This window comes from Musca domestica, unplaced genomic scaffold (assembly GCF_030504385.1).
Source record: "Musca domestica strain aabys unplaced genomic scaffold, Musca_domestica.polishedcontigs.V.1.1 8, whole genome shotgun sequence".
In the NCBI taxonomy this organism is placed as follows: Eukaryota; Metazoa; Arthropoda; class Insecta; order Diptera; family Muscidae; genus Musca; species Musca domestica.
The window spans coordinates 20,706,327-20,717,236 of record NW_026712409.1 but is presented as its reverse complement, the minus strand read 5'-3'; the positions used below and the strand labels follow the sequence as shown (position 1 = coordinate 20,717,236).

The following is a 10,910-nucleotide window of genomic DNA, read 5'->3' as shown; positions in this document are numbered from 1 at the left end:
TGACTTCCACCGAATGCATGATGGCTGTCCTGACTGCCGGCTGGCCGGCCAGTGCGTTGGTATCTTTCTGAAATAACTTAAATGTTGGCCACGGGCGCGAATGTGTTGTTTGAGTTTATGGCCAATTACAATCCTGAATAAAAAGTTATAATTAAACATTCCAATAATGGTCAGTCAGCCATACAGACTGCCAGCCAGCCAGTACGCCATAAATGGAAAATCAAACAAGAACTTTACCGATTTTTTTGTTAATTGTTGTTTTATTATTTGTTTTATACAAAACACAGAAAATAATCATATTCACCACAGAAAATAGTATTGATATTTCGAATTCTCATCAGTAAGTAATTTGTTGTTATTGATGCTATAGTTGTTTTTGTTGTTGCCTTGTAATGCCATCAAATTAAAATTGAATATTGAAAATACAATTGTAAAAAAACACGTTAGTTATTACATACAAACTTATAACTATGATTACATTCATAAATACGTATATGAATATGGAGAGATATAAATATACAAAAATAGATATGAGTTGAGTCGAATCAAAATAAAATAAAATAATATCGAAAATCATTTGTGTAATTTTGTTATTTAATGATATTTGGAAACGGACAGACTACTCGATCCCCCGAGGCCACCCAGGGATTGTTGTAGAGATTGCAAAATGCCAATGGGAATCTGAAATGAAAAGAGGGACGGAGGAGAGGTTTAATGACAATTATTTAAAAAAAAATGTTTAATAAATTTAAAAATGTTTAATTGTATGTTGAAGCTTGTAAGGATAATAAGTGTTATTTTTTAATTCCTTTTCTACAATAATTTGTATTCCGGTCTCATGTAAGAAGACATTCTGGTCTTCTTTGAAAATACCTTATTCTCTTCTATAAATGGTTTTGTTCTCATCTATGAGAATGTCTTGTTCGCTTTTGTGAGAAGACCTTCCGCTCATTTATGAGAAGACTTTCTGGTCTTCTATGAGAAGGCCTTGATCTCATTCAAGGGAAGATCTAGACTTCGTGGCTTTCTATGAGAATACCTTGAGCTCTTTCAAGAGAAGATCTTGAGCTCTTTCGAAAGAAAACTTTGTGGTCTTCTATGAAAAGATTCTGCGGTCTGCTGTAAGAAGGCTTTGTGGTTTTTTGTGAGAAGACCTTCTCCTCTTCTGCACGAAGATGTAGTGATATTCATTGAGATGACCTTATGGTCTATGTTTAGTCTTCTTCTATGACAATACCTTCTAGTCTATTATTTAAAGGCCGCGTAGGAGGATACTTCTGCTCTTCTAGGAAAATCCTAGAAATCCATCTTTTTAGGAGAGGAGAATCTGCTCTTCTAGAAGATGAACTTTTGCTTTTTTAGAGTAGAAAGAAACTTTTTCTCTTTTAGGTGAGGAGCTTCTACTCTTCTAAGAGAGGGTCTTATGCTCGTCGAGGAGAACAGCGTTTGCTTTTCAAGGAAAGAAACTTCTGCCCTTCAAGGAGAGAAGACCATTTGCTCTTCTGGGAGAAGACCATCTGCTCTTCTGGGGGAAGACCATCTGCACTTCTGGGAGAAGACTATATATTCTCCTGAGAGAAGACCATCTGCCTTTCCTATAAAGTACCATTCGCTCTTCTGGGAGAAAACCATCTGCTCTTCTGTAGAATGCAATCTGCTCTTCTAAGATAATATCTCTAGTATTCTAGGATAAGACCACCTGTTCTTCTGGAAAAAAAAAACATCTACTCTTGCTAGAAGACCTTCAGCTCTTCTAAGAGAAGACCTTCAGCTCTTCTAAGAGAAGAACTTTAGATCTTCTCAGAGAAGATCTTTAGATCTTCTCAGAGAAGACATTTAGATCTTCTCAGAGAAGACCTTCAGCTCTTCTAAGAGAAGACCTTCAGCTTTTCTAAGAGAAGACCTTCAGCTCTTCTAAGAGAAGACCTTCAGCTCTTCTAAGAGAAGACCTTCAGCTCTTCTAAGAGAAGACCTTCAGCTATTCTAAGAGAAGACCTTCAGCACTTCTCTGAAAAGACCTGAAGGTCTTAAGGTAAAAGAAGTCCTTTGGTGCTTCTATAAGAAGACCTTCTATGAGAAGATCCTCTGGCCTTCTATGAGAAGACCTCGGGCCTTCTATAAGAAGACTATCTGGCATTTTACGAGAAGAACATTTGGCCTTCTACGTGAAGATCTTTTGGCCCCCGACGACAAGACATTTTCTGCCTCAGTTTTTTAGAGAAGAGCTTTTACTCTCTTCTATGAAACTACTTTTGGTGTATGTGACAACGTTCTGATCCGTGTAGTATCTGATCGTTAGAAATCTGAGAAAATAGATCTGTAATAGAGCTCTATGCATTTTCTATCCATTCAAAATTTTCAGATATGATATGTTTTTTTTTTTGCAAATATCTACCATGGTCTTATGTCTACAGACAGAACTTATAGGGGACACTCAAGATCTGTAAAATGGTAAATGTAAAATGTACTAATGGTAAATCTTCCATTTTAAATCTTTTAAAGACCTCTACATAGGGGATATTTAGATCGATTTTTTTCGTATGTAAAATATTTTTAAATTACTTCAGAAGTACCGAGTCTTCTTATGTTATTACCTGCAAGGCAGCTGGAACAACATTTCCGGATTTAGTCACACCAATGTAACCATCAGCAGATGCTTCGGAGTGGCCAACGGGTCCAGGTACTGGAACATAATTCACTGGGGCTGGTTCGGATACTACTTTAACTGGGGCTGGGGGTGCGGGGGCAGCAGAAACGTCAGCGGATGTGGTTGCAATCAATTTGTGTTTGTGGGTTCTAATGTGCTGTTAAAGAAATTACAAAATAAAATCCGAATTAGTAATTTTTCATTTCAAATCTATTAAATCCTTTCAAGCAGATTTTGAAATAATTTAAGCAACAAAAACCATTCGTTTATAACAATCTCAACAAGTCGTCTCCTGCTCCTCCGTCAAGGTCATTATAAACGAAATCTACGGCACATTAACATAAATTTCCAGCATTTTAGGTTATATTAAATGGAGGCTCTTTTTGCGGGTATGTGGTTAAAAGTATTGTCAACACATCTGTGGCGGGGCGGGGATGCAAATAAACGCAAATGTCAGCAACACTCTCCGAAAAGCCGCACTTATGGGTTTTTTTGTTATTCTGAAAATATTTGTCCCTCTTTTTTGTATTTTTGATACCCATGCAGATATCATAAATATGACCATCCCAACACATACATGCATTAGCATGTATGTGTGTGTTTACATATGTACGTAAGCGTGTAAAAATATATGCATGTCTATAATGTAATATGTTTTTGCTGTACTGTCTAATGTAAATTTGTGGCTAACAACAGCAACAACAACATTTATGTCAAAACCAACCGAAGCCAATGTTAGTAGAAATCTGTTTGTGTGAATCTTTGTCTGGTTCCGGTATGTGTGTGTGTGTGCGTGTGTCGCTGGATTTGTTGTGGCAAATAAACATTTTTATTTCATTTGCTAATGTCAACATTTGTATGGGTATTGGGTTTGATCGAGGAAAACACCTTCTGTTTTTTTGGAAAAGACCTTCTTCTTATCTGGAAGAAGACCAACTGACCTTCAGCTCTTCTCGTAGAAGACCTTCAACATTTCTCGTAGAAGACCTTCAGTTCATCTCGGAGAAAGCTACTGGAAGAAGTTCTTCAGCTCTTCTCAGAGAAGATCTTCAGCTCCTTTCGAAGAAGACCATGAGCTCTTCTCGAAGAAGAACTTGAGCTCTTTTCGGAGAAGACCTTCAGCTCTTTTAGGAGAAAACCTTCAGCTCTTCTAGGAGAAGGTTTTGAGCTCTTCTCGGAGAAAACCTACAGCTCTTCTCGGAGAAAACTTACAGCTCTTCTCGGAGAAGACCTTCAGCTCTTCTCGGAGAAGATCCTCAGCTCTTCTCGGAGAGAATCTTCAGCTCTTCTCGGAGAAGACCTTCAGCTCTTCTCGGAAAAGACTTTCAGCTCTTCTGGGAGAAGACTTTCAGTTCTTCTGGGAGAAGACCTTCAGCTCTTCTGGGAGAAGAACTTCAGCTCTTCTGGGAGAAAACCTTCAGCTCTTCTGCGAGATGACCTTTAGCTCTTCTGCGAGAAGACCTTCAGCTATCCTGGGAGAAGACCTTCAGCTATTCTGGGAGAAGACCTTCAGCTCTGCTGGCAGAAGACCTTCAGCTCTGCTGGGAGAAGACCTTCAGCTATTCTGGGAGAAGAACTTTAGCTCTGCTGGGAGAAGACCTTCAGCTCTTCTGCGAGAAGACCTTCAGCTCTTCTGGGAGAAGACCTTCAGCTCTTCTAGGAGAAGACCTTCAGGTCTTCTGGGAGAAGACCTTCAACTCTTCTGGGAGAAGACCTTCAACTCTTCTGCGAGAAGACCTTCAGCTATCCTGGGAGAAAACCTTCAGCTATTCTGGGAGAAGACCTTCATCTCTGCTGGGAGAAGACCTTTAGCTCTTCTGAGAGAAGACCTTCAGCTCTTCTGGGAGAATACCTTCAGCTCTTCTGGGAGAAGACCTTCATCTCTTCTGGGAGAAGACCTTCAGCTCTTCTAGGAGAAGACCTTCAGCTAGTCTGGGAGAAGACCTTCAGCTCTTCTGTGAGAAGACCTTCAGTTCTTCTGGGAGAAACCCTTAGGCTCTTCTAGAAGAAGACCTTCAGCTAGTCTGGGAGAAGACCTTTAGCTCTTCTTCTATGAGAATATTTTAAGCGTTTCTTCTGTGGGAAGACCTTAAGCTCTTCTTCTACGAGAAGACCTAGAGCTCTTCTTCTATGAGAAGACCTTGAGATCTTCTATGAGAAGACCCTGAGCTCTTCTATGAGAAGACCCTGAGCTCTTCTATGAGAAGATCTTGAGCTCTTCTATGCGAGGACCTTGAGCTCGTCTGTGAGAAGAGATCTTCAGCTCTTCTATGCGAAGACCTAAAGACAGACGAGCTCAAAAAAATAACATCAGCTCTTCCCAGAGAAAACATTGACTTACTTTTATCGAAGAGAACTTTGTTGTTATTTTAGAGGAACCGTGTGCGCTATTTTCTCACCTCACCCCAGTATCCACTTGTGGTAGATATGTATTTTATGTCCCCGACATGCCGCAATATAAATGTAACTGCATTTAGCAAAAATCATACACATATATTTCTGTTTTGGGTAATACACAAAAAAAAAAAAAACAATAACAATAATAAATTGTTAAAATACTTTATGCATTTGTGGTCACAACGAGAGCAACACTATCAGCTCATGTGCTCAATGGAGCACACAAACACTCACACATATTTATTGCTAATCGCGGACATGTTATTGGTTTCCTGGGAAGCGGGGAGGGTCCTCCTCTAAACAAAATAATTTCCGTATCCGTTGCATAAAATTGAAAATTTTGTTATTTTTTTTTGGGCGGAGGGGGACGATAATCTAAGCACTGAGTTTAGTCATAAATGTGTTAATTTGTAAAAACATTGGTCAGATAACAAATGGATATGACCTTGTGCAATGCAGGCTGGTGGTGGTTTTTTTCTCTCCATGAAAATTTATTCAAATCGAAATGAATCAAAATGTGACCATATTTTTATTTTCGCTTAACAAAATGCATCTGTGGATTTGCAAATTTGGTTTATCAGTTTTAATCGTTTTAAATGGGGTTTGAAGAAAAAAATCAACAATTTTGAAAATTCAATTAGCAGATAAAGTGGTCGGACCGTTTTGTGGTAAAATGACAGGAGTTAGAAATGATTGTTTTTTTTTTGATATGAAGGAATTTAAGGAGGTATAAAAATTGTCCAGGCAGGATCTGTAGAAGAAATATTTCCAGCTTTGATGGTTCTCCAGGAGTTGTTTAAAATGCCTTCTCTTACAAAAAAAAAAAAAAAAAAAAACAGTAAAGAAAGTCCTAAAGTCGGGCGGGGCCGACTTTGTGATACCCTACACCACTTTTCTAATTTAGTAGAGCTCCGCATAACAATTAAAAGTTTTATGGGAGAATTCAATCAGATACGCTATGATTATAAATATAATTTAATGTTCAAAGGACTAAATATGCCGAAGCATTTGTATCTTTTAAATTCTGACATGTATTGCCCATTTGGTGCGAAATTAATTTGAAATCGGATAAAAATATATATGGGAGCCATATCCAAATCGGAACCGATCTCGATAAAATTTGGCAAAGATATTTCTGAGCTGTATTTGATATTTTTCCCTGAATATCGTTGTTACGGAGTGCATATTACGGCTGTGGGTAACAAATACAACAAATCGAATGAACAATATATATGGGAGCTATATTCATCAAATTTGGTATACTAGCTTCTAGACTTAATTCGGTCGCATGTGCCAAATTCCATCCCATTTGGGCAAATATTAGACGTTTGGTTCACAATAAAAGGTAAATCGGACGAAGTTATATATGGGAGCTATATCCAAATCTGAACCGATCTCGATAAAATTTAGCAAATGTATTTCTGAGCTGCATTTGATACATTTCCCCAAATATTGTTGTTACAGAGTGCATATTACGGCTGCGGAGGACAAAAATAACAAATCGGATGAACAATATATATGGGAGCTATAGCTATAACTAAACCGATTTCGATCAAATTTGGCATACTTATTATCGGGCCTAATTTGGTTGTATGTGCAAAATTGCATACTAATCGGGCTGATATTACACGTTTAGTGCACAATAAAAGGAAAATCGGACGAAGATATATATGGGAGCTATATCTAAATTTTTACCGATTATCTCCAATTTCAATAGGGTTCTTCCTTGGGCCAAAGAAATGATTTGTGCAAAATTTCATCTGGATAGGGTAATAAATGCGAACTGTACTTTGTTTACAAAAATACTAGACAGACGGACGGGCGGACAGACGGACTGACATGCATAAATCAACTCAGAAAGTGATTCTATGCAGATCATCAAAAGGAACTATGGGTCTATCTCGTTTCCTTTTGCCACCTTGTGGTGTAGGTTATAATTATCGAATCTCTTTTTCAAATAAATTGTTCAAGAAATGGAATCCTTTTGGAAATTCAATTCCCTTTAATGACTTTAAAGCATTTAATGGCCACAACAGCATCTTGTCGACGAGTCCTTGGTTGCCGTTAACCATTAAAGTGCACTTAAATGGCACCAATATGGAACAATGCAACGACGCTTTAATGTCTGTTATTGGCGTGGGAATCACCCGTAGCAAGACACACGTTTAGTATCTGCATCTGCATCCAGCATCTCCTACAAAAGATCTATGAGTGTTAACCTTAAACCCTCACAAAATTCATTCATCCGTGGCATTATATTCTGTCACAATGCTTTGAGATGTTATCCCTACACAGAGATAGTCACCTCCCCCCTCCTCCCATACACACAGGCACTCACACATTGAGAAACTCATACATGACTACACACCGTAGTTGAGCTGCATCTTATTTTGAATCCTTTTGGGACTTTAGGCAATATGGCCCGGCTCAATTGAAAGAGGATAAAACCTCAATATTGCAGCGTAGCAGAGGATCTATTCCTGCTGCAGTTTCTTGTCGGAGTCGCTGTCGTCTAACATTCCCATTTTAACCATAAATGAAAGATGGCACTCCATGTTGATTGGCTGCGAAATGGTTGTGTTTGTTGGTGCCCCTTTTGGCACATGTGTTTGCATGTTTGTTTGTTTTTTTCCGGGACTGGTTGAGCGTTACGCTATGGAGTTTATGGCAAAAAAAAAACAGACAAGGGAACAATATTTTCTATGAAATTCGAGGAATCATTTTAGTGGCGGGCTTTTTTGCCAAAACTGATAGAAAACTGGGAAAAATGGTAAAAACGATAAATTTTAAGATAAGCTCAAAATTTCTAAAGGGCTTGGTTTCAATTTCTATGGATAATGGAGAGGTGAATAAAAAGTTAAATTCATTTTTATATTTTTACGGACAATAAATATTTCAGAGGTATTTTATTGTCGGAAGATCCTCTGTAGTCCTTTTAAACGAGGACTTTTAAAAAGTTCTCTGTTAACAAAAGGTATGCTTGTAATGTTTTAAAAAAAAAAGTGAAGAAAGGTCGAAAAACCGGGCGGGCCGATTATATGATACTCTTCACCACTGTCCGTATTTAGTACAGCTCCTGTAAAAAATAGTTTATATATACCAACTATGAATCTTAATTGAGTGCGTATCATGGCTTTAGAGTAGTCACAATTTGGGAGTTATATTCAACTCTGAATCGATTTTCAACAAATTTGACAGAGGCTTTTGTACCTCTAGTTCCAAATAACATTGCTCTATAGTACATGATATGACTTCGATAAAGATTATGTTCAAACATATTTATTGGAGCAATAGATATACCGGAACGAGTTTTACCAAGTGGTTAAATTCGGTTGAATAAAAAAAATCTGTCCAGTTTGGGCTGATACTACATATCTTGTGAACAATAACCATAAAATCCGATGAAAATGTATATCGAAGCAATATAAAAATCAGAACCGATCTCTATAACATTTGGCAGAGGTATTATCGAGCTGTATCTGATGTCCGGTATCAAATATTATTGTTGTGGAGTGCATATTACGCATATGAGGGACTTTAACACCAAATCGGATGAAACATACTTCTGGGAGCAATAGCTATATCTGAACCTATTTTCCTCAAATTTGATGTACTTACTTCTAGACTGAATTCTGTTGGAGGTGCCAAAATTCATGCATTTGGGCTTATATTCATCCATTTAGGGCACAAGAAACCTGAAATCGGATAAAGATATATATGGGAGGTATATCCTAATCTGATCCGATCTCGGTAAAATTTGACAAAGTTATTTTTGAGCTTCATAAGTTATTTGGTACCAAATATCATTCTAGTGGAGTGCGAAGTGTGCATGTGATGGACTTAAAACCCTAAATCGGAAGAAACATATATATGGGAGCTATAGCTATATATGAACCGATTATCACCAATTTTGCTTCTAGACCGAATTCAGTCGGATGTGCGAAAATTCAGGTCATTAGGATATTAGTCATTTGGTTCAGAATAAACCTGATATCGGATAAATATATCTATATATATGGGAGCTTTATCCAAATCTGGACCGATCTTGAAAACATTTTAGGTTATTTTGTAGACAGAAGAGCTTTACACTGCCTTAAAAAAAACCACGAATTTTTCCTAGTCTTATATTGGCTGAAAAACTTTAAAAGGTTTTCCGGAGACAGTAGAGCTTTATAATGGATTTCATAGGCATAGAAGCTTTAGAAATTCTTCTATGGATAGAAGTGATTTGTAAGGATTTATATAGGCAGAAGGGATTTTAAAGGTCCTATCTAGACAGGAGGCCAGTCGCCAGTCTTACATAAGAGGAAGAGCTTTTAAAATTCTTCTATAAACAAGAGAGCTTTAGAAAGTCTTCAATTAATAGATGAGCTTTAGAGGCTCTTCACAGACAGAGGAGCTTTCATCAAGCACACGTATTCTCTCTCAATTGATTTGGTCCAAATCTGGACCGATCTAGAACATTTTAGGCATAGAAGCTTTAGGAGTTCTTCAATGGATAAAAGTGATTTGTAAGTATTTATATAGGCAGAAGAGCTTTTAAAGGTCTTATCTAGACAGGAGGCCAATCGCCAGTCTTACATAAGAGGAAGAGCTTTTAAAATCAAGAGAGCTTTAGAAGATCTTCTATTAACAGAAAATCTTTAGAAGCTCTTCACAGACAGAAGAGCTTTCATCCATACACAGAAGAGCACACGTATTCTCTCTCGAATTTCATTTACAATTGATTTGGCAGAGCAAGAGAGTCTCTCACAACTACTGATGCACTCCGCCACCAAAATTCATTTTATATGAGTTTTGGAAGAGCTGTTGAAGACAGAGAACTTTACAACGAATGTAATTTACAGGTGACCGGCCCAAGATCTTTTCTAGATAGAAGATATTTCCAAGGAATTTTTCTCAAGGTCTTCCATACATAGAAAAGCTTTAGTAGGTATACCATAGATCCAAGACTTATACAAGTTATTCTATAGCCATTCTCTCTATAAAAAATCCTTGAAAAGGTGTCGGTCCATAAATTAGAAGATTTTCAATGATTTTCGGTTCAAAGAACGTCTTGTGAGGTCATTTGGTTCAAAGAAGACATTGTTAGTTCATTGTTCCAGGGAAGTCCTTATAAAGCCGTTTGACCATTAAACAAGTAAAAAAGTTGTAACTTCGGCCGGGCCGAACTTTGAATACCCTCCACTAAATTTGGAACGAATTTGGCAATTCTCAAAAACAATAAAATGTACCTGTTACATTAGGGTCTATACGACGATATGGACCTACATAAGTAACTTTCTGTCTTAGGCTGTAGTATCCATTACGAACTTCAAATACCAAATTTGAAACAATTCCGATGAATATTGTCTCAAAAATCATCAAAATACCGAATATCGGGAGGTACCGTTATATGGGGGCTATACGAAGACGTAGACATGCACAGACAATTTTCTGTCTTAGGCTGTAGTATCCATTACGAACTTCAAATACCAAATCAAAATACCGAATATCGGGAGGTACAGTTATATGGGGCCTATACGAAGACGTGGACCTACATGGCCCATTTTCAATATCAAAAGTCCTGCAGACATAATATACATTTGAGTATAATTTTATCAATCTACTTCAATTCGTTCGGAAGCTAGAGTGATTTCCATAGACGGACAGGCGGACGGACATCGCTTAATCGACATAGAGTTTTATGCTGATCAAGAATATATGTATTTTGTGGGGTCTAAAAAGGATATTTCGAGGTGTGACAAACGGAATGACAAACTTAATATACCCTCCATACTATGGTGAAGGGTAGAAAAACGTTATATTAAGAGTATTCGTTCTCTAGAAAATTTTCCACAAAATCTTTGTTCTATAGTGGTCCAAG

At 37.5% G+C, this 10,910-nt stretch overlaps 1 protein-coding gene across 3 annotated transcripts in view; it reads right to left on the bottom strand.

The window, feature by feature from the left end:
• Positions 1–240: 240 nt before the first annotated feature.
• The window catches only part of LOC101899460 (uncharacterized), a 61,692-nt gene continuing 51,022 nt past the window's right edge, over positions 241–10,910 (bottom strand). For all 3 annotated transcript variants that reach the window (XM_005178301.4, XM_059130878.1, XM_059130879.1), the window contains 2 exons: positions 2,595–2,804; positions 241–681 (listed from right to left, as the gene is read on the bottom strand). In XM_005178301.4, the coding sequence (XP_005178358.1) occupies positions 595–681; positions 2,595–2,804 (297 nt within the window). In that variant the 3' untranslated portion in view covers positions 241–594. The remainder of the gene's footprint in view (positions 682–2,594; positions 2,805–10,910) is intronic.